At 44.6% G+C, this 24,468-nt stretch overlaps 1 protein-coding gene across 1 annotated transcript in view; it reads left to right on the forward strand.

Moving 5' to 3' along the window:
• Window positions 1-861: 861 nt before the first annotated feature.
• SETBP1 (SET binding protein 1) overlaps window positions 862-24,468 on the forward strand; it is a gene marked incomplete at both ends in the record, with an annotated part of 244,339 nt that continues 220,732 nt past the window's right edge. Inside the window, one exon of the mRNA XM_080362046.1 lies at window positions 862-1,353. Coding sequence (XP_080218172.1) covers window positions 862-1,353 — 492 coding nt within the window. The remainder of the gene's footprint in view (window positions 1,354-24,468) is intronic.

Genomic DNA, 24,468 nt, shown 5'->3' on the forward strand with positions numbered 1-24,468 from the left:
TCAATACTGAGGTCCCTGACCTGCCCTTGCAAAAGACCCAAGTGGATCATTTAGCACTTCCAGCATCCCACGGAGCATCTTGGGCTTTAGGTAGTGTGTGATTGGCCCAGCACATACTGAATAACTCATCCAAAGCAGGGTCAGAACAGCTGGCAGCCAAGGGCATCTCTTTCTTGCTTGGGAACTGTGGAAATACGGAGTTTGAAGATTCTATCTGATTCACAGGGCAACATCGTTCCTTCTTTGCTCTGATCACTGGGTTACTGTTTAACCTGAGGCAAGTGTCTACCTTCGTTTTAGTTTCCCCCTAAAAATCCTTGTGACCACAAGCACATTGAAATAATGAAGATTTTCATGGGTGTGGAGAGCTGTTTACCCCCTCATCTATTTCCCAAGTCCAGAGTTGAAAACATTTGCATTTATACACCATTTTTGTTGTTTGTTGTTGTTGGTTTTTTTAATATCCATTTTTGTCAATTTAGCAACACACATGGCTATAGTTCCTCACTTAGCTATACCAGATCCAGCCCTCAGAAGCACTGGTCATCCTCGGTTCCCATTTTGCTTCAAGAAAAGCCTTTGAGATGCTGCAGGGGAAGCCCAAGAGTGACCCATGTCAGTCATCTCCACATTCATGTTCTGTACATATATGTGTGCTAACTTCCTTTTTTTCTTCTTCTTTCTTTTGACAGTGGCAGATTTGGTCTCTTCTGAGCTCTTTCCAGCCTCTGGGCGATCAGGACGTTGAACTCAGCAGACAGTTACCATTCGTTCCCCAGGATTGTACTTGCCCTTGCTATCCTCATCCCCTCCCGTGCCCCTCTTCCCTCTGATAAAACTCCAGGGTGTTGCAGTCTTGCTATGGAGCCCAGGGAGACTTTGGGCAGCTCCCGGCAAAGGGGGGGAGAGTCAGACTTTCTGCCAGCCGCTGTCACCTCTGTGAAGCCTCTGCCTACCTCAGGCTGCACAGGGGAGACGATGCTGCCAGCGACGGGCTCGGGAAAAGGGATCCCAGTGAGCGGCGAGAGGCTGGAGCCCGAGGAAGAGGACGAGCTGGGTTCTGGGAGAGATGTGGATTCCACTTCCAATGCAGACAGTGAGAAATGGGTGGCAGGAGACGGCCTGGAGGAGCAGGAGTTTTCCATCAAGGAGGCTAACTTCACGGAGGGGAGTTTAAAACTAAAGATCCAGACCACCAAGAGAGCCAAGAAGCCCCCAAAGAACTTGGAGAACTATATTTGCCCTCCTGAGATCAAAATCACCATCAAGCAGCCTGGGGAGCAGAAGCTTTCCAGAGCTGGGAAAAACAGCAAAACAGCTAAAGAGGAGGATAGATCACACTCCAAAAAGAAGGTAAGTCCTATTTTTTCCTGTATTTCCCCTTTCTCCGGAAAACAGAGGGAGAGGGTAGGATTAAACCTGCTCAAACAGTTCGTGCCTGTGGGAGAACCTTGGCAAGGATTGCAAAGCCCAGTTTGGATGCAGAGGAGGTAACACAGACCACGTATCATCCTGCGTATGCTGCAGGGATGATCTTGAACTATCCTTCAGAGGAACCAATTCAGAAGGGATCAAAAGTTCAGCCAGGCCTCTTCTATTTTTGTGTGTAATTGAGATTTAAGATTAATCATTACATGAGTGATAAATCATGGAGCCCACTTCTAAACTGCTTTGTGTCTGAGTGCTAACGCTCGAGTCTTTTCACATTTAAAGCTTTCAACTACATTTTAGAAATAAAGGTATGTGCACAGTGAACAATTGAAACCATTCCTGTATACTGTGTGAAGGGCTTCATTATTCTTGATTACAGCATTGTGCTAGCAACACTATAGTTATGCTTCAGAAAATACTTCCATTATAAGTCTCATTTTCTTCCAGATACGTATCATTTTCTTGAAATATTCTCCTGGAGAAAAAATTTTGGTACTTTTAAGTTTGGGTAAAAATTGATTTTTTTTTTTTTTTAATTTTATTTTTTTTAATGTAGTTCAGGAAAGGGAGGGAGAAAGAAAGAAAATCTTTTCTTTGTAGGAGCTGTTTTCAGGAGCACACTATTGTTTTGCTGTTGGCTTGATTTTTCAATGATGTGCTCTATACTTATTCTTTAAAACAAATTTAGTTGAAGTGTTTTAAGCAGCACTGGTTGGGGGAGGGACACCAAGTGACTGCTCATGTTATTTTGGATATAATGTTGGTTTCTGTCATAAATGTCAGACAAAGGAGCTTTGGTCAGCTTGAGGCTTTATCACAGTACAAATACTTCACCTCTGCCTCCTTAGAAACACTCAGGCATCACGATGAGTTCAGCCAGCAACCCAGATTTGCTGTTAGACTCATGAGTATCTCCAAAACCTGGACAAATTCATCTGGGATGTAGGTGTCCACTGATGAGAGCTCGGGTGGAAGACTTGGCTTTGCTGTTCATGCAGCTTGGATCCATCGCTTTGTGGAAGGTCCCAACTTCTCCCTCAACTTGTACATGTGATGGATGTTCAAATGGCTACTTCAGTCCCTGAGGAGGCTAGCTGCCAATGGCTGTCTCTGGAGACAGTCTCCTTGGCAGACTGACTCAGACCAAAAATCTGGTAACTCTAAATTGCTTTTTGAACATCAACATTTTCCAATGACTCAAGGCAGAGCCCAGGGAGATTAACATGGCTCACTCTGAGAGTACTTGTCTTAGAAGCTGACCTTCAAGAAAAAACCCCAAATCAAGGGGATTTTTCCTCAGAATCCTGTCAAAAGCCATAATCCATATGCATGAAAAAAATTGTCCTTTTTCAGTAGAGCAGAGCTTTGGCCCTGTAATGCAGTGTGAAGAGGTTTTTCTGCCTGTTGGGAAGGATGGATTGTCTTCTTAGCACTGAGCAATGTCTTATTTCCACTCCTCGTCTCCCCTGAATACCTGCAGAGGTCTGAGGGGAGCTAGCAGTTGTGTGAGACCGTGCTCAGTGACAGCAAAGGCATCACAACCAATGCCTCCATGGCCATGCGGAGAGAAAAAAGGACTTGCAAACCACTGCCTACTGTGCGTGGACCGTGGAGAATATGACTGCTTGGAAATCAGAACTTTCATTTCAATTTATCACCCAGTCACATGTGTACAGAAGTTATGCTCATTCCTCCATCTGGACATCCAGAAAGGTTAAATAAGTAAAGATAACTATAAAGAAACAATGTGCAAAAATAAAAACCAACCCCAATGATAACCAAAAGCACCTTGTAGTGCCGTTATGCTCAGGGAGAGACTTTGATTGCAGAAGGACAAAGAGTCTGGAAAAAAAAACAACAAACAGATCATGGCCCAAATGTGGCTGAGTCCAGCTTGCACCTGTGCTGTGAGGTCCGAGCCGGCTGATGCTGTGTTCATACCCTGTGCACAGGCTGGAAGCGCTTTGTGACAGCACTGGCCTAATCTGGCCATTAAAACAAAACAAAAACCCCAGCAGGTGGATGCTCTGAGCAGATGGGGAGAGGGTTGCCGCACCAGCGCATCCATTAGCATAACACCCAACGGCTGCCGTGCAGCAGCTGCTGAGCTGGGGCCACAGCACAGGAGTCCCCAGCAGGGATCTGGAAGACCCCAGCCCTGTGATCTCAAGGGGTTTCATGCCTAGAGACCTGCAGCCTGCATCGCTGTGATGGGAGGCAACCTGCATCCCTGCAGCCAAAGGGGTTTTTGCACACAACTGCTTCTTAGCTTGTGGGTTGCAGGAACATATAGTATCAAGGGGTGATGAAAGGCACCGCAGGAGAGGGAGGCTGGAAATCAGTAGGCGAAAGGTTCCTGTGCTGGCAGCTCAATTGTTTTCAAGGCTGCTGTGTGTGTCTCATGGCAGTTATGGAGATTTTTTGAGAAAGAGCAAGTTGAAAGTGGAATGGAGCTGAAGACATCTGATCCAGCTGTGGGTTTCCCTGTGAGAGAGGAGCATGCAGGTACCTTCTGCAGGTACTTGCAGAACCACTGAGAGCTGCAGTAGTGGTTAAAAGGAAAAAGTTATTGTCACGTATAAATGATTCTGGCTGTTGTGATATTTCAGAGTTAGTCTGTTTGATTGTCTGTTGCTTTAATCAGCACAAATTCCAGAAAAGCAGCTACTGGTAGCAGCAGTAGTGAACAACATATTTAAACCAGTGAGGCAGACTTTCAGCTGGCATCACTCCACTGTCCCCCATGGATTTTTGCCAGGAGAGTTTGGCCCAATGTACCCATTTCCCTTGCACATGGGAATAGCACCATTCTTTGAGTTTACCATCTTGCTTACGGATGCAGGGCCTATATAGGGACCCCATAGACCCATATGTAATGATGGAGATCTGAGCACAACCTGAACTGCAAGTGTTGTGTTTGCATCTCCAGTGGGTTGGGTGGGTTGTCCTGCGCCTCATGGAGTAGCACCTCAATTTATCTTTCCCCTCTGAGGAGGAGCAAACTCCATCAGGACTTGAAAAATCACTTAAGTTTGTTGCATAATAATTTCAGCCACATCTCCAGTACTCCCCAGCGCTTTGAAATACCACTTCAGCATTCTTGCAGGAGTTTCAATACACACAGCACAGAGGGCAAGTAATGAAAACATGGAAGCAATTTAAGTAACAGCATGTGGGTACACAAAGGACTGGTAATGCCAGCAATGTAAAAAGGGGCTGTGAACTGGGGATATAGCATTTATTCAGTGGCCACTTAGGGAGGAAGAAGATATGCCTGTTCCTAAGCTTTCCACTGCTCTGCTAATTAGGCAGTAGGGGCTAGTGCCTGATTTCTAAAGCTGTGGTCCAGGGAGCAGCGATGATTAGGAGGGGGATCTGCGCAGAACCACACCGCTCGTGTGCTGAGACCTGTCTTTTTTACTTTCAATTCCAGCTGCTACACTATATTAAAAGATGTAAACATACATTAAATACTTTCCTCATGTTGCTTTTCTGTATGAGCAATCACCCTGGGGATGTTATGTGATCATGAATGGGAGGGGAGGGAATCCAGAAGAGGATCTTGCTGGGTGTGGTTGCTGATGCCCGGGAGCAGGGAGGGAGGCAGAGGGTGAGAGCATCAGAGTTGGGAACCTCTGCTCTGCCAGCTTGAATGCTTGGCTGCAACCCAACATAGATATATCTTTTTTTTAAGTTATGTCCATGCCAAGTTTCATATCGGCTTCCCCTTCTTGAAAATAAGAGTGAAGGTAGTTTCCTAACCCCTTTTCTGGGACTACTCAGAAGGTGGATCACAACTTGGGATGCCTGTGCGGCAGCTGGAAAGTGCACAAATGCTCTGTATGCGTTTGCTCTTATTTCAGCCCTTTGGCCCCTGGGGTTGGAGTGAGCTAAACCCTTGCCACTTCTAAACCCACAGATGACTCAATTTTATTTAGTTTGATTGGAGAGGGAGGGAAGAAGAAATTCAGGAGCCCACAGGATGTCCTGCCAGCCCTGCAGCTGCTGCTCTCCCACCTGCAGTAAGATTGCTCAAGTCCAGCAGCCTCAGTGTCACTAAAGGTGTCTTTTCCCTTGGATAAGGAAATACTCTCTCAGTGTGGAAGGGCACTGAAAGCGTGGCACCAAATGCAGCAAAGCAATCCATCAACATTCCTTGCCTGTCATGTAGTATTTAACAAGCCCCAGATGAGCAGTATTTCCCTGGTTTTGTTTTATTACCTTTCTACCCACCCCATTCATTTGCTGTCCTCTCTATTTCCTTGTATCTGCAAAAACCTCATTCCCCTCCATTCTTTCTTTAAGCATAGCCTGAAAAAGTTTCTTTGAAGCTTCCACCATACACATACTGTCCTGCTTTGGGGGACGTAAACTCATTTTTTTTGTAATTATTATTGCACTGTGTTTCTTTGACAGCTTAGAATGAGTGAATGCATTCTATTGCTGAGAGATAAGTGGCAGCAAGTCAACTGGAAGTGAAGCTTCCGTGTGTGCAGTCAGAGGAAACTCTATCCTTGGATTTTCTTACAACATTTTTTTTTTCCCTTTGAGTTCCTGTAGGTATTTGCTGTTCTCTGCAGGAAGTGGTTCTAGCACTTTTCCCCTTGAAATTTAATTAATTGTATTCCTTTCCTCTACCCCACTCAGGCAGCTTTCTCCTGCAATTCGCTTTTCCTTGAGGACGCATGGGCATGCGCTTCCCCTTGCACTTTTCCTTCTTCCAGATCATGGATGTTTCCCCCCCTCTCCTTCCCCCTTCTTTGCATCACTGACTGCACATTGCACTTTCCCTCCAGGTTCTCATGTGCATCCGCAGCTCTTGTCAGATTATCCTTGTGCTGGACTTCTCTCCCTGGTGATTTGTGTGCATGGTCATCCAATTGCTCATAGTGCATGCTTATTCTTCTTTGCTAAGGGCATCCCCGTGTGAGGTGTCCTCTGAGTCAGCTCTTCCTATTGCGATCCCAAACGTGGCTCAGAGAGTTGAAGTAAGTGCTTGCTCCCTGTGCTGCCTGTGTTTTAACAAGGAGGAGGAGGCACTTGCGCACTTGTGGTGGTACCCACATGAAGTGATAGGCTTTGATTTTTTTTTTTCTTTTTCTTTTCTTTTCCCTCCTAAAGGATGGAGTCCCTTCACACTGGCCAGTGCTGGTTTGGTCCCCACTCTTGCTTAACAAAGCCTTGAAGCTGCTCTAAGTGTTGCTGGTGGCAGGTTCCTGAGCCTCACACCAGGAGTGTAGACCTCAGCCTATGCCCAGGTTATGGGGTAGCAGCAGAGCCACAGAAATGCCAACACAGTGAGAAGTCTTCTTCTAATTGTGTGTAAGGTGAAACTGGCTTTTCAGCAGCTGGATGACCAACTCAGAGCTACTCTATCAAGCACAACACTGCTGGCATTTTTACAGTCTTTCTACACAAATATATGGGTGCAAAGCTACACAAATTTGGCTCTTTGCTATTCATCCCAGGTTTCTGTTTGGCTCGCTTTTCTTTCTGCCACATTGTTGAGGGTATAGATGAAACAGCTGCAGGTCAGTGTCCTCTCACCACAGCTACCTCGGGCTCCCCCTAAAATAATAGCAGGAATTAATTTCTTTGGAAAAACTTCAGAGCTTAGGAGACCTGTTTCACTACAAGCTGAGAATCACCCAGGCCCGTATTCATCTTGGTCCTTGGAAGCACCTGCGGTGAAAAGACACCTGCGGTGAGCTGGGATCCTTCTTTCTCCTTCTTTCTCCTTCTTTCTCCTTCTTTCTCCTTCTTTCTCCTTCTTCTTTCTCCTTCTTCTTCTCCTTCTTCAAAGCCTGCTGGAGCATTGTCCACCTTGCATGGTGTCATAGATATCTTGTGACAGGAATAAGGCAGAGTTTTTTTCTCCAGCTCAGAGTTCTATCTGAGCCAGCAGATCCCCATCCCTCAATGCCTGTCTGCTCCCAAGGAATTGTAGCTTTTCTTCTTGCATGTGGTAAAGTGTTTCTTAAAGAAGCAAATGTCTGGCAGTGAAAGGATGCTCTGGAGAAATCTAAGCAGGTTTTACTGCCTAACTTGTTGTGCCGAATGAGGAAGACAATGTATTTGATCAGCTGCCATATGACCAGGGCTTGTGGAGGCCATCTGTGTTGAGGACAGGTTTTGTTTTGCAGCAGTCCCTCCCATGGCTGAGTTTCGATGGCTCTCTGTGACATTTCCCTGTTTGTTTGTGCTGCACTTCTCTTTTCAAACTGTGACAAAATATCCCCAGTGCTGGTTTTGGGGTTGAGGACATGCTGCAGAGCTTTATTGGGGAAGCAACTGGGATCAGTGCAGGGAAGATGGGGGTCTGGTTGGAGGACCCACAGTCCTCACCCCTGTGAAGGTGATAGACACTGCTCCCAGCAGCCTTATGAGGGCTTGACCAAATCAGTGCGTGCTGGTTGTTTCCATAGGACCATGGCCTCCAGGCCAGCAGAGATGTGCTGGAGGTGTGACGCATTGGCACATGCACCCAGAGACTCAAACATCCATACTGGTTGTGTCTCCATTCACAGAGAGATTTTGGGATACATGTCAGTCTTTCATGCACATGTTCGTATTCTTCCAGCATCAACTTTTGCATGCAGTACTCCCTCTCCTTTTCTTCCAGGCATGCTTCACCACAGACACCTTCTGATTTACCTCCAGCTTTTCTATCTTCAGTCGATTTTTCACACACACACACACACACACACACACACACACGCACTCTCAAGCTAGCCCCCTCAGGTCAGGTCCTTCACATGCTTCATTCACACCTGGGCTTCTCGCTGCCCGTATTCCCCTGTGTAGGAGTCAGTGGGACTATGTGATGGACTTGCCTTGAGTTTCTTTGAGTGAAAAGAGGGGCCTCACCTGGTGCCCTCAACTTGTCTTTTCTTCTTTTTTTTTTTTTTTTTTCTTTTCTTCGAGCACTGAAACTTGTAAAAGTTGGTTGCTGACCACTTTTCTCTGATGTGGCTTCTCTGGTGTCTGATGATGAGTGAACTTGCTGGGCAGGCCTTCTTTGGGAGCCCCTCAGACTCAGACGTCTCTTTCTTCTAGCCAGGGAATAGTTTGCGCAAAATGTTTTTGAATATCTTGTCTCAATGATACCTTGTCTTCCATCAATTTTGATCAAAATTGGTCAAAATACTAAAAAAATATTGAGGAGAGGGTCATGCAGGCAGGCAAGGAGTTCGCGTGTGCATTCATATAAACACAAATACAGTGTGATCATGTTAGCCTTGTTTCCTTAGGAAACCAGTCTAAAAATATCCAGAGTAAACATGCATTGTTTTGGTTTTTAACCCTGAGACTTTTCCAACTCTTGAACCTTAAAATGATTCCATTTCATACATGACCCTCGAGGACAAGTCCAGTTAGCTTGTGTTTTTATAAGAGCATCATTTTCCGTTTCTTGCCATGACCTCTACCATGGAATAGACCAGTGGCACTTGGCTCCTTCATTTCAGGACACAAAGTGCTATTTCTACATCATGAGTACATTTGGACTCTCAGCTGCAGGCAGATGCTATCAGGAGAAGGATTCTTAAGCCACGGTGCATGCACCAGTAGCAGGACACTGCTTCCGGGTAGGGGCTAGGATGGTCAGCCTAGAAAAGATTCTCCTTCCCCAGGGTCGAATCAAGCAAAATATCTTCTTATTATCTTTTAAAATTTATTAGTTTGGTTTGTTTTTTTTTCTTTTGCTTTTCTGGAGCTGTAGTCCAGCACTGAAAACCACAGCAGAAGGGCTAAGGTGTCTTACTGCAGAAATAAGGTTCTATATTTGAGATGTGGCTTGGACTGTGGCCACTGTGGAAGATAGCATTGCTGAACATGAGGACATGGTCATTCAAGAGGGACAGTCAACTGCAACTGTATTTGCAGAACTAAGCATGTCTCTACCAAGCTTCCTTTAAGATGTGTCTCATGTTCTTATTGCACATTGTTGTCTATTGTGGCGGGCTCTATGTGAAGACACTGGGAGAGCTTGTCCTCCTGCAAGAAGATCACAAGCTCCGCAGAAATAAAAGGAGGAGAAATGAAACCAACTTGTCTCTTAGTACAGTATGTGAAACAGAGTAATGAGATTAAGTGACTCACACAAGGAACCTGTCACTGGCCACTGTAACATTTGAGCCTTTTTTATTGCCCTGTGATTGCTTAACCATGACACAACTGAGTTTCCCAGGTGGTGGCCTGATCTTCAAGCACGGCCCTTCTGTAAGCCAATTCTCTTCTACCTGTCATTGAAACTGGTGATTCTTTTTCAAAATTATTATCTCTTTGCATCTTCACTGGTAGCTTAAAAATAAAATTCATCTGAAAGAGCAGTTAGGGCCTGATGCAGAAATGAGTGGGGTGGAGTTTTGAGGCCAGCAAGCAATCAGTCGATCTAAGTGCCCTTAATAGTCTCTTCTGGTCTGTAAACCCTAAAATGTGGTAAGAGTCAAATGAGGAATATTTATTGGAGGACTCATTATCTTCTCATCAGTTTCTCATGGCTCTCTGTCTCACCTGGGTGGCAAGGTTTGTAGAGAGAGATGGTATCTTTTATTGACATCGGTGTTACAACAACTCTATCACTATAAAGCTGGGTGGTTCATTGAGGAATTTCAGCACTTCAGAGTGTTTTAGCTTCATGGGAGCCACTCTCCATCCACACGGCTGAAAGATGAGAATCAGCCTGGAGGGGATTTGCGGGTAATTTTGCCTTGCCCAACGTTCTCAGGAGGAATGCGGTGGCACAAGCAAATGAGCTAGAGGCCATGGCCCCGCTCTCCTTGCCGATGTCTCTGTCTGACGAGGAGAGGGATGAGCAGTGGACACTCAGATGGGTCACCACCGATCATGCTCTTGCTTCACCATGGGGTGACGTTGCTGGTTCCCTAACTGGTGCTTCTGTGAAAGGGCACTTTTGTAACACTCTTTACAAGGGCTTCCCAGGAAGATATGTAGAAAATAGTTTCCTCATACCTTCAAGGTACAGCCTACACGGTAATGTCTAAATGGACTTTATTTTTTTTTTTTTTCAATAGTCTGCCTCATGCCCTAGTGTATGATAAAATATTGAGCTAGCCTGGTTATCTTTGTCTAAATTTCACCTGCTATATTTCTAGCTGGGTAATTGGTTGAGAGCTCACTCTTCAGCCTAAGGAAAATAGAACTGAGGCAGGTATTTTTCCACTGGGGAGCAACAGCACTAACAAGGGCTTGATCAGCCCGCATTTCTGCCTCATACCAAAGCTTTTTCAGCTGTAGGGACAGTTGCTACCTCACTATCCTGCCTAATGTGTATTAGTGAGGAGCTTGAAGGCACTTGTGTTGCATCTGCCACTGGGAACTGATGGTACTGGACTGACAATATGTTTTACTTATTATACCCCATGTATGTGCAGGTTAGGGGGGGAGGTAATTAATTTGTCTTGCTTGTTTTCTGACGTTGTGTTCACAAGCGCTCAGCTGAGTACTCTTCCCAAAGACAGCCTCACGCTTTCCATGGGATGCTTTTCTTCAATAATTTATGTAATCATTAGGATAAATTCCCTCCAGCCTTTTCTCTCCCTTGTCTTAATTCCATTGCATTACTTGTAATTATATTCCTTATTTGAACGAGGTGGGGGGGAAGCTTGTTTCCTTCTGCAACTACAGCACAGCCATTGCAAGAGGAGCTGGGAGAAGCGTGATGGGGAGGGATCGATCTGTCCTTAGGTCATTGACTCTGGGTGTGGGCAGGACCTGCTATTAGTCACTCAAGAACTGCAACTGCTAACGTTCTTCATGGGAATTTGTGGACCATGGGGCAGCTCTGTGGGAGGGCAACACATCTTTTGCTGCTCCTTGTGCTTTGGTTTTAGATGTGGTGTGTAACCAAGTCAAGCTTCAGCCTTGGAGTCAGCTTGGGTGCTTGGGATGTGGAGCCCTTGGGTCTGCTTGGGCCACCCTTGAGAAGAGTGGGAATTCGGCTGTTAATGTCATCTAGAGGGAAGAGGAGGTTTTAAAGAAAACAGAAGGCCTCTTGTGATGGACAGACAAGTCCTTAACCTGAAGCATTTGAGTGCAATAGAAGGGTTGACAGTGGCTTACCCTTGGCTTTCTGCATCTGCAGGACTTCATATTATTGATGTGTACATAAGACTCTGGTAAAGTAGGACACTTGGTAATTATTGTCTAAATAAGCCTTTTACTACTTCATTGTGAATTTAGACACTCAACTTCACTTCTATTTGCTAAGATGCTGGTGTGCAAGATTGTCTTAAGGAGCTGAAAAAGTAGGATGGAAACGCAGAGAAACCCTGTCATGTTTCAGTCTATCTGACCTGACTTAAGCTAATAAAGCACAAGCCTGCGGGATACAGCAGCTGCATGCTGAAGATATAAGCCGACTCAGTCCATTTCGGCCACATGGTTTAATAGGCCTCTGTGAAATCCTTGGGTCAGAGGCCAGCCACTATGCCCATCTTTGTCACATCTCGGTGATGTGTATCCTGGCAGGTTTTTCTTTTTGTTCCCTCCCCGACACGGAAAGAACCATCTGCCGGGTTGGCTTTCAGAAGAATTTTGAAAAATACGAATTTCCCTTTGTTGTGAGAAGGGGGATGTGGGCCAGATTGGGACAGAAGGGGGAAGGAGACCCTGACCTAAAACCAAGCCAGTATTTTCAGGGGTTTTAGAATAGCTCATATTGTGTTTCCTGCTCCCCAAGGAAGGGTTGTCCTCTTTCTTCTTTTCTCTTTGATTCAATTCCCTGCCAGCCTGTGAGCAAGTCAGAAGCTGCAGCTGCTGCTGTCAGCTGGGGAGGGAGTCCCCTTGTTTAAAACCAATGTGTTAATCCCTGGTTAGAAAAGTCAAAATGCCTTCTGCTCCCCTTAGAGCTCCCTTTGCTTCTGTTTGCCTGCAGCTTCATTGCCTGATCACTGTCCTTGCCCCCTGTTTGAAAACACAGACAGAGGCTGACCCCAAACAACCTGGACAAGGAGCACAGGTGGGATAAAGATCTGTAAATAAATAAACCCAAAGAATGGACAAAGCAACCTAATCTAGTTTTTGAGAGTGGGAAAGGAGTTGGAAAGGATGTCAAGTGTGTTGTGAGGTCTGGAGAAAAACGATGGTGGGTTTTGCAAGCAAGGGAAAATGTTTTTGTCATGGCTGCTGGACGTAAGTGGGTAGAAATGTTTGCTTGTAGGGTCTGTGCTTTGCTCCTGAGGAAAAGCTGGCAGCTCAGTAGGAGAGGAATTTAAACAGTGAGGTAAGGAGAAAGGAGGATTTGGGCTTTGCCAGATGGAGACGGCCATGCAGGTGGTGCTGGCGAGGGTCTGATGGGTAAATCTGAGGCCTGAGGGACTCAGAAAGTTTATCATCAGCTGTGATGCCACAGCATTGAAAGGTGAGTGGTTGAAAGGGAAGAGGTGGAAAGATTTTTATATTTTGACAGTGTTTTTTGTTGTTTTGTTTGTTTGTTTGTTTGGATTTTTTGTTTGGGTTTTTTTTTTTTGTTTTTGTTTTCTGAAAAATACCCTCCTATCTTTCTTGGTGGAACAAGAAAATTAATCACCACAGAGATACAGAGGAAGGAGTTAGATGATGGACAGAAAATTGCAGGCAGTGCCCTATAACTATTGTGTCTGAACACCCCCAAAAAGCATAGATTTTCAGCACTTTCCTCAAGTCCTCCTCAGTTTGCAAGTGGAAAACTGAGGCACACAGATATGTCTCAGACAGGCCCATCGGAGAAGTCATCCTACCTTCTGCTGCTCCATCTCAGCAAGGATCTCTGGCTCCCACCACCATCCACATCTCCCCAACCAGGGTCCCTGGGGTCATCCCTGCCACCCTCGCCCAGACGTGGAGGTGGAGGCAGACAAGTAGTGCCTGTCCACCATGGCATCCCATGGCATGGGGTGGGCTGGCAGGTGGCTCAAAATTCCTTCCCAGCAGATGACCCATTACCTCTACTCCCCATTTTGCGTGGTGGGAAGGAGCCAGCAGCGGCTGTCTGTCCCCTACCCGGCTTCAGTCCCTTCCCTGCCGTGGCCCCTTGTTAATAAAGAGGCATAATTGTGAGCCCTCCCTCTATCCCGTCTGGTGTGAGGCCATTTGTGTGCCGGAGGAGGAGGGGCAGATCCAGCACTGGTTGGGGGGGGTTGGCAGCGGGGGAGAGAGGGAGGGAAAATGCTTTTGTTTGTTCAAGTAATTTAGCCCTCAGATGTTTCAAAAAAAAAAAAAAAAGGCCAGAAAAAGCATGATCAGCACTGGTAAAGGTGTGCTGCTGGCACTTAAAAATATCTCAATAGCAAAGGGAATAAAGCTCAACAAAGAAGTGTGGATTTAAGCATTTTGGTTTTGTTTCTGGGGTTTGTCAGGAGAAATGTGAATCATTAAAAAAAAAAAAAAAACCACACAGTAAAACATGTTTCTGACCTTCACAGAGATCTCCACATCCCAGCACTTTCTTTAGTTGTGAAGGACTAAAAGTGGAACGCGGGCTGAATTCTGCATTGATTCCTGGGTGTTGCTGCTGGGTGTTTGCTTTGTGTCTGCTCTGCTTAGTGGGGCTGAGGTGAAGCACTGGAGAGTTGCTGTTTTTTACAGCTAAAGAATTTTGCTTTCTGCTTCATACGTGCTAGCACTCTGCCTTTGGAGTTGAGACTTTTCTACTTCATGTGCACTAACACATTGCTTTTGATGTCTAGATTACAGCTCTCCTGCGTGTCCCTGTTCCCCATCATTCCCCTTAGACACCTCACTGTTTGTTTTTGTTTGTTTGTTTGATTGTTTTTAAATGGGAATGGAAAATCAAAGAAAAAAGTAATAAACATTTTTCTGTTCCTTTGAATTCAGTAAAACTCATTTTTAAACCTTATTTAGAGGCCTAAACTAAGCAGGGAATGTCCACTCTGTGATGAGCTTTGCTGTTGAAACCCTTGTGGTACATCTGTGTGAAAGTTGCGGAAAAATGCACATGGGATAGGCAGAATTTTTTTTATTTTTTTTTAAGGTAGAGAATAGGGTAATGGTGTGAAAGAATGAATTAGTTATGGCAAATCTTATTAGTGTCCATTGTAAGCATAGAAGCAGAGACATATGGGAGCACTTGCAAAATTATTCCTTGTTTATTCAGCTTTGTAACCGAAGCAAATTTTTTTTCATAGTGTCATTTATTTGGCAACTGGAGGGGTGTGGAAGGTGTGTGTATATGTAGCAAAGAGAGGGGAAGGGGGAACGCAGTATTGGTATTCCATTAAAACTGATGCTTGGTGCTTTGTTTGTCAGGTTTTGGCAAGGCTTTTTTGCTTTGAAAGCCATTCAGAGAGGATCGGAGCAGATGGCAGGGAGATCCTGTTTGTGTTATTTTTGGACATTCCCATTGAAAGTCTCAGATTGTTGTCCTTTTACTCCCTTCCCCCACTCGTGTATGTTTTTCTTTCTTCCTTCCTGTCCCTTTCCTTCTTAAGAACTTTTTTTTTTTTTAAAAAAAAGCATAAATTATTAATAATACAACATCACCTAAAAGCCACTTGTATTTCTGGCAAACCGATCTGTGGATGTTTTATTTCTGTCTGCCTAGATTTGCAAAAAGTTGCAGGGAGGACTGTCTCCTCCGGAAGAGTTACAAGCAGTGTTAACAGGGTGAGTTGGGTAAGGATGGGAAGCCAAATTGTCGTTTTGTTCAGTTCATCACAATAGCAGCACATTTCCCTTGTAGATCAGCAGCTGTATTAAACCCAGGCAGCAAGTTTAGATTGAGAGTCTCTGATAAAACAACTCCAGTGACTTGCATGACATGCGCTCATGACCTCTGTCTTTTTTAAGTTCTTGTGTTGGAGAGGGCCAGCTATAGATAGACTGGAAAACTGAACTGTGCCCTGGCTCTTCATGATGGTATTCCCATGTCACTGGTGAGATTCGTTGATCTTAGGCAGCCTGGAAAGCTTTTGTTCTGCCATCATCTGCACCCAGATTGTACTGGGAAGAGAGAACTTCATTGCCTTGAATTCCTGGTATACACAGTTTTCCCAAGCAGTAATTTAGCTTCATATAACACCACTGGAAATGTCTGCAGTGCTTTTCATGTGGAAGTCTTCATGTGGAAACCCTTCACAACCTTTGTGCAGGCAGTCCAGCAAAGGTGAGCCCAGTTCAATCAGTTAAAGCACTTGGTTAGACCAGGACTATCAGAGAGGATGTGCGCACACAAAGAAGATGGGAGGTCTTGACTGGAGTTGGTATCCAAAAGTTCAGGTGATTCACCCAAAGCTCCTCCAGATGATTAAATCTCTTAAGCTAACCTGGAAATCTTGAGGAAACAAGACTTTTCGTTTCTGTCAGTGGTTCTTCTCAGCTGGAAGCAGACAATTAAATCCTCAAATCTTTACATCAGCTGATATTAGAGGTGCTTTTACACAGGAAAATGGCCTGCAAGGACATTAAGCTTTAGCCCAGAAAAGTTAGCAAATGAACTTTACAGGCTTTAGTTTAAGTACCCGAAATCTTTAAGACTGTTCGGTGAAGGGTTTTTTTTGAGTTTGAGTTGATGACTCATGTTGGTTTTTAGATTGCTTGAACCTGTATACCCACATCCTCAATTTTTTTTTTTTCCTTTTTTACCTGGTGCACCAAGGGAACCCACTTCAGAAACTCTCTAATTCATTCTTAATTGAAAGAAAGCTCAGAAGTCTTTCACTTGCATTGTAGCACCTGAGTTTAGATTCCATAGCTTCAAGAAACATCTGCATACATGCTAGTGAGTGACTCAGTGATGCCACTTGAAGTGCATTTCGCTAGCTAGAATAAGGGAAAAAAAAAAAAAAAAAAGAAAAAAAGCTGAAACCAAACCTTCCTCTTGCTAGACAATGAATATCCTTTTGGCAGGATTTTTTGCTCTGCAACGCTGACTTTGCGCCTGCCTTATTGAAGTTTGGCAGCTCGTTCTTGTTACCTACTGAATGAGCCTTCTGCTCAGAGGACCTTTCCATGCTCCTGGGGCAGCGCGGCTGCTCTGCCCGGGAAGGGTTTCCCTTCAAGAACTTCCAGCCATAAGGGCTTTCCTGGTCTCGTACGTTGAGAAAGGAGCCAAGCAACAGTCTCAGCCTAGACAAAAGATAAACTCGACCTACTATTTATGTAGTTACTTAAACATGATTTAACTTAAATAATGCACACTGTGACTTGGCCGGGGGAGTGGGGGAAGGGGAGAGGAGGGGTTTGTTTCTAATGAGCCGGGAGACAGCACAATTAATTACATATGAAGGACAGATAACAGACAGCAAACTGTCTACAGCAGAGAGAAACAAAATACCGATGTGAACAATTAAAGCGTCCACGTGATGGAAGGGTCAGCGATTTCTCATACAACAGGCGGCTGGGCACAGCCCCAAGAGAGCCGGGATGGATGCTCGGCTGAGTGGCCAGCCAGGGGGAGGCCAGGCAGGCATGGACTTTTGGGGTCCTCTGCCATCAAAGTCGAGCAGGCGCTTTTAATGCTGACAGGCTGCACTCTGGGCATTATTTTCATCACATGTGCTTTTGACAGGGGAACCATTAGCTACTAATCTTAGTGACATGTGAGATGGGGAGTAGAGAGGCTGAGGTGGGAGAAGAAGAGCAAAGGCTCTGCAGGCAATTAGGTACCTGCTTCAGGATGCTGCCAGCCACACAGAAAAGAGCCAGGATGATGGAAACCTTCCTTCCCTCTCTTTTTTATTATTTATTTTTTTTAGAATGTATTGATTTTCATCATCATTTTCCAGATGTGAGAGCACAAATCTCAGCTCCTGGTATATCAAATTCTTTGAGGAGTGTGGTTGGAGACCCTATTTGGTCCCCCACAAAAATTTCAGTACTGGAGTCTGGCATAAGTTATCCCCCCTACCCCTTTCATCCTCCCTGCCAGCCCAGCCCTCAGTCAGCCCTTGGCTGTAAAGATTTGAAGGTAAAGGCTGATGGATTAGCTAAGGGAAGGGCCAAAGGTTAAATGAGCGGGGCTAGCAGCATGCAAAGGGCTACGATTGAAATATTTGCTGAATGCTGACAGGCAGCAGAATAGAGGCAGACAAGTGGCAAATTCTTGTTTTCTTCTCTAATTGAGAAAATATTTTGAGTGGTATTCAGGCAGGCTGCAAATCGAGACTCTGGGAAAGTCAGCCAGCCGGGCAGGGGAAGGAGGGGAAGTCTTCAGTGGAAACACCATCCCCACTAAACCTGTTTCCAAAATCTTTGCACTGACACTTGTGGAAATCCCTGGAGCCTGCCGCTTACATTTTACTTGGTCATTTTTCCTATGCAACTGTGGCATCAAAATACTTACCCTCTGAACTCAAAATGTCTTACAAGCAGAGTTTGACCCATTCCTGATGTTTCTGAAACCACGGAAGTCTTGCTTTGCAAATCTACCTTCTTGCATGGAGATGATATCATAAAAAATCTGGGTGTTGTGGAGGACCCAGCTATCATCTGCTGGTCAAGAGTTGAATGAGCTGTTTCAGCACATGATGTGGATGAGATCTGATGGTGTGTTGGTAAAACATCACAACTGCTCTACCCTCGAGTATGTGCACTTGTAGTGTGGATAATACTCAGCTGCATTTGAAGCCTGGCTGACACACGATGCCCATGTGGCTGGGCAGGGCTGTTACAGTCATCGTGAAAGCGAAGGGTGAGAAATTTTTTTTGTCTGGTTAATCATATGTCAGCTGCACCAACTCCTGCCTTGGTCCAGCCCTCCAGCATCCCTTTCTTGCTTTTGAGTGTTGGTGTGGGGCTCTGTGGCACTTGGGAGGAGGAAATTCCAGCCTGATGTGAGCAAAAGCAGATAGCTTGTCTTTCACACCCTGATGTCTTCCTCCAAGGACTGATTTAAACCTGCACATCCTCTCTTCCCTAAGTCTTCTGCCTCCCCCTTCCCCAAATCCTTAATTTAAAGCTGATAATGTACTGAATAGGTTTCAATTAATGTAATTTCTTTCTTGCTTATAAATCTGTGATTAGTTAATGTGAGGAAAGATGTAAAAAGAAGCAGTTTCTTAAGCCAAAAAGCAGCACGAGCGAGGGTCAGTGGAGTTTACATTCACTTCTATATGTTCATGTTGTAAAACTCAGAGACTGATTTATAAAATGTTTGCTAGTGAATGTCATAGCTGCAGCAGAGGAAGATTTTGGCAGCGGTATATCCTACTCGTGTCTAGCAAGTTGTGTTGTGTTTGGACCTTCAAAATCTTATGGGCTCCTTAACGATACCCAAGAGACAGTCAAGAGGTTTGGGTCTTTTCTTTTTTGGTCAATATGAGCTTGGTTAAAGCTTCAGTGTTTGTCAACAAGTCCAAAATGTTCTTGTTAAGTGAAGGCAAAGGGAGTTTGCCTTGCTTCGTGGTTCACCTTCAAGTGGGAAATGCTGAGGTCTGCCAGGATTCCCTTCTGTTGGCCTTGCCTTACAGCAGCCCCTAGAAAGTGACTGACCAAGTCAGGGGGATACCCTTTCTTCAAGAGCTAGACAAGGGACTGCTTTTTCTTATGTGCATGACCACAGAGTAGTTGATGTTTTGGGTTGCTTGGTCCTGCAGGTTTAAACTTTGTGATGGGAGTAGGCAGCACATTCACTGCCTTACAGTGGAAAAACCGAGGCACTAACATGCCTCCTCTTTGTGTAATGCTCTGTGTCAGCACGAGCTGAAAGTGAAGCCCCCAGCTCATTCAGTCACCAGACCATCCTCCTGCCTTTAAATCACGGGTCTGTCTTGACCTTCCCGTACCCTACTCAGTCACTGCCTGGGTTGCACAAGTGAGAACAAAGTGACACTTGTTTGCCACGTCCAAAGAGCTCACTCAAGCAGGTGATTGTCTTGCCTCCTTTTTCAGTCCCAAAACAAAGTGTTGAAAGTGTTGTCCTGGGATGTAAAACATCCCGTATATTCCCCCGGGACTGGATTTTTTTGCTTTCTGAGTGCAAGTGGCACTGAAAGGAAAAGAGGTCAAAATTGCAGGGTATGGGGAATAATTCCCAGGTGCTGAAATTAGGTGAGAGTTCTGAACACTCATCCTGTACACTTCTCACAGGGCAGGGAGCAAAGGGGCTTTAGCAGCTCTAGCTGCAATTGTTAAAGAGCTGGTCCTTTGTTTACAACCCTGCCAGAAAAAAAAAAAAAAAAATGGGCAAGAGGATGAGAAATCAATAAAAATCAGTTAAAAACTCCCCATTGTTTATTTGGCCCAGGGATGTCGAGAGGCCAGATCTGAGACCAACACAAAACCATGTCTTGCAGCAAAGACCATGGTTCTTAGCCATGAACCTCTATTCACCTCCAAAAGGGAAGTTTCTCCCTCCTGAGTTCAGCAAGAGAGGTTTGGTTTTATTTAATCATGCATAGTTTCAGCACATGTGCTGCATCACATTTGCATGAAGGTTTGGGGCTTAAACTCCAAATGGATTTAGACCTCAGAACCCAGGGGCATCTAGTATGCAAGCTAAGGAACTGGAAACATGGATTTTATGCTTAAAATGAAAATATCAAGCCATTGAACTTTCTCTGCTTTGATCTCTCTGTCTCCAAATAAGGGATATGACAGCATACGCCACCCTCTATGATAAAGGAAGTGGCTCCTAAGATCTGCAAAGCATTTTGAAACCTAAAGTGATGTCTAAGCGCCATTTCATTTTATTTAGCTTGCCCCGTTTTTTTGGTCTCTCAGTCAAAACAAGAAAAAACATACAAAGATCTTGAGTCAGCGGTGCTTTTGGTTTTTGTTTGAGTTTGAAGCCCCAGAAATGAAAGCAGGGGGAGTGAGACAGGAACTATAAACTGAAACTAAAAAGGAGAGTTAAAGAAGAATAAGAGAACTGAAAACTCTGAGCTTCGCCAGGGTGTCTTCAGCTGTAACCATCTGAAGGCTGAGCTCACGCCAGAGTGGGAAATTGTACTTTTTCACATAGCAAAAAGAGAAGAGCTTCCTTCAAGAGACTGATGAGTCTGGTCACCTCAAAAGTTTTAGTTTCTAAAATAACCATAACATCAGTAGAGACGTAGAGACTTTTTTTTTTTTTTTTTTTTTTTTTTGGTGAGGATTGTTAAACCACTTTGGGTATCAGTTTTCAGGGGAAACTGAGGCTCACAGCTATAACCTCAGTTGTCACAGGTTATTCATATGTGACATTGCTGTTCCAAAAAGTTTCAATTTCACAATTTCCAGACTAGAACTTAAGGCAATAATATTTCTCCAGGGTCATCTACTCAGTTGGTAAGGATTTTACATGGTGAAGAACCACCTTCTAACCAGTTTAGAAATTTGCCCCATTCATGAAGCAAATGTATTTATTTTTTTCCCTCTCCTCATGTGGTTTCTGGTTCTCAGCAGCTCATTTCTCTACAAGAGGCTAAAAGGGCCTCCTGCCAGCCCCGTGACACAGAGTTTCAGCGAAGAAGTGACCAAAACCAAGTCTGGGTAAATGTCTTTTTTGGGTGTTTGTAATCTGACTCAGCAGCCCAGACCTTGATTTTTATCTTCTCAAATGAATGGGTGGGAAGGATGGGTGATAACAATTCAAAGCAATGCAGTTCCTAGCATCTGAGGCTGAAAGGAAGGACAGTATTTTACAGTAAGTGCTATCAACATTGTGATATTACTAATGCAGTTTCTTGCCCCGTTGTTGTAACATTTTACGACCAGGATGGTGGCCCAGTTCATTTCCATTTCCCATGGGACGTTTTTTTTTTTTGTTTGGAATATTTCAGGAATTATAGAAATACTTCATCTTTCCCCCTTTGACTTATTACATGTCAGGATAATATGATGAGTGAGTTAAGGTGAAAGTGAACATCAAATATTAAAAAGAAGATGAAGCAATATGGGTGAAAGCTGAAGGAAAGTAGAAGTTTGGTAGAGTTTGATAAGCTTGACTGAACAGATCTCCCCCAGACTTCGAACAACAAAAAAGTTGTTCTTGCTTTCCCCAAAAATGTAATTCTTTTGTCAAAGAATGAAAATGCACAGAAATTGAAGTGTTCTTCAGCCTTCAGACATCCACAGAGAAATCTACATTGCCTTTGGGGAATTTAAAGGAAAACAAACTTTTTTTTTTTTTTTTTTTTTTTTTTTTTTTTTTTTTGGTCATATTTGGCAATATAGGAGAGACAATTGAGGTGTTGTGTTTTTTTTTTTCTTTTAAACTCCAGGCAGACCAGGGAGGAGGCTGGCTCCAGCGGGCAGGAGCCATGACCACCACTGTGCTGCCCCAGCCCTGCTGCTCTGCCTGGGCTGCCCCCAGCCTCTGATGGGAATTAAGGGGCTTTTGGTTGCTCTTTGTCTCCTTTGCCACAAATTAGACTGCCTGACCAGATGCTGGCTATCTCTTCATGGTCACAACTGACTTGTCTGTTACCATGCTGATCCCTGTAATTTTAATTCCAGTTCTTACAGCAGTATGAAGACAGAGGCTTAGGTCCAGTCTTAAATAGTGGATTTGCGGCCCACTGTGACTCAAAGGCTTGGGGTTTTTTTGAATTTACAACTCAAATGCTGAGACAGCTGATACAGGGAGCTGGAGAAGGCAAATGGCCTTAAAGCACCAGTAAGGGTGAGAACCTAATGAGAACCACCAGCTAAGACAAGCGTTGAAACCTTGCAACAACACCCATCTGTTTTGTGGCTGGGAGATGTGGGACTCTCAGGATGGAGACGCTCAGGTCTTCAGGCTGCTCTCACATCTTTGAGTCTTCATATTAATGATGTGGTTCGGCTTCCTTGGTCAACAAGTGGCCACATGCTGCAGCAATAGTCCCTGACTGTGTTCCCCCTCTTGCTGGCATGGATAGTCATTATAGGGCACTGAAGAAGCTTCTATTTAAGGGTAACAGAAGTCTTTTGGCCTTTGTGAGGCCACGACAGGCAAACACAATTCCTTGAATTTCACTACTAGTGATCTTGTGCTTGCTGTAAGTAGAATTATCTGGATCTTGACAGATCAAGCATGCTTGGAGTAGTCCAGTGTTTGGATGGGAGAGTTTTTGAAGGCCTTAGCTTCTGTTGGTACAAATAAGAAATCATGGTTGAACATCTCAAGTATAATAGATTAGAGATGATCCTCCTATTGGTTTGAAAACCTTCTCTCAGGCACACTGGAGAAGTCTTACAATGAACAGATTTCTTAGCTGTAAACATGAGAACAGGGAAAGAATTGCAGAACAGTAAAGAGCCTTTCCAAATAAAAAGCTCAGAGATGGAAAGCAAGACAAGGATGCCAAAAATTTTCGTCATCACACCGATAGTGCAGTCATGAGAGGACAGCACCTTCTCTTAGCGCAACATGCAGAAGCAAATTAATTTGGGCCCTCACTACAGAGACTGGAAACTTGAAATAATGTGTTTATGAAGTGGACAGATGCTTAAAATGTCCAGTCAGAGGTGGAAAAGATAGTACCTGCTGCTTCCTGACCTGCTACAGGTGCTGTCCTGAGAGTATGCACACTGGGGGATCTCCTGCAGCTTTCAATGCCAACCTCATTCTCTTCAGAGGATGAACTGGCTGGTTTTGCGGGAAGCTTAGAACCCAAGGGAGTGCACAGTGTTTGGGAGTCAGCTGGAATGCCATTAGATCAGTGGTGGTCGCTTCAGCTCCCATATCTTAAAACAAAACCACACAAAGAAACAACATACCTTCCACCTCTTCCCAGTTTTCCATGCTGCATCCTCTTCCCATTGACTTCCTTGCAGTTCATTGTCATCCTTAACTAGGGAATTCTGATTTAATGGTGTGCTGGACAGATTACACTTGACACCATTTCCCTTTCTTTCTGTCCTGTTTCCACAGAATAATATAAGATGATCTTTAGCAAGTTCCCCTTTGTTTAGAATATAATCCAAAAGGGGGATTAGATTGTTTGCTGGCTCTGTGTTATTTTCTGTTCATTGGAACATCTTCCCATCGCACTAGCATCAAATGTAAAGAGTCAGGAACTTGACCTGGCAGGTGCCAGCTGTTGGGAATACAAATGTTCAGCTGTAGGAAATATCTCTGTTCCTGCGGTGCTGTGGAAGCAATTAGGTAGAGAATAATGGATGGATTGCAGTAAGACAGGAGGGACTGAGTCCACAGAGGTGCTTCATGGTGAGATCATAAACCACAAGAAGAGAATGTGGATGGGCTGGTGTTGTCAGCTGAAACCTGTGGTGGAATTCATCTCCTTGCAGAGGGCTGGTCTCTGGCTGTTGTTGTTGCTGTTTTTAATGTTTCCCAAAGTTGGAGGCCCCATTGTGAGTGACTGCAGCAGCATTAAGGTTGGAAATGCAGCTGTGTTTCAGTTTCAGGTGAGCTTCTGATTTCTGTTTCCACTGTCACAAGGTATTTCACATTCAGAAAGCTTTTCTTCCTTTCTGAAGGCTGCAAGTGGACTGCTAGGATTGGGAAACGGATGTTCTTTATTGCCAGAGATCATAAACGCAACTGCTGGAGCACCCGTTACCCCACTCTGCATGTTACACACCTACCTGTACTTTAAAAGTACTTAAAAGGTGCCCAAAAGAAAGCTGGGGACAGACTTTCTAGTAGGACCTGTTATGACAGGACAAGGGGTGATAGTTTTTAACTAAAGGAGGGGAGTTTCAGGCTGGACATGAGGAAGACATTTTCTACTATGAGGGTGGTGAGAGCCTGTCCCAGGTTGGCCAGAGAGGTGGTAGATGAACCATCCCTGGAGATATCCCAGGCCAGGCTGGATGGGGTCTGAGCAACCTGAGCTGGTGAAGATGTCCCTGCTCATGGCAGGGGTGGCACTGGGGAGCTGGGAAGGTCCCTTCCAACCCAAGCTATTCTGTGATTCTATCGTTCTATGATTCTATGTGCAGATGCAGTTGTAGAAAAATGGGGAGCCTAAGACAGGCAACACTCATTTTGCTCAGTGTTTGCAAGCAACAGAACAATCATGCATGAAAATATTCCACCTGCTCAATTTTGCTCTATTGTAGAGTCAGGCTGAAATAGGAAATCATAAGCATGAATCAGAAGCTACCATATTTATACGGGATCATCTCTTCTCCTCTGTGTTTATGAAG

This window comes from Nesoenas mayeri, assembly GCF_963082525.1.
Source record: "Nesoenas mayeri genome assembly, chromosome: Z".
Lineage (NCBI taxonomy): Eukaryota > Metazoa > Chordata > Aves > Columbiformes > Columbidae > Nesoenas > Nesoenas mayeri.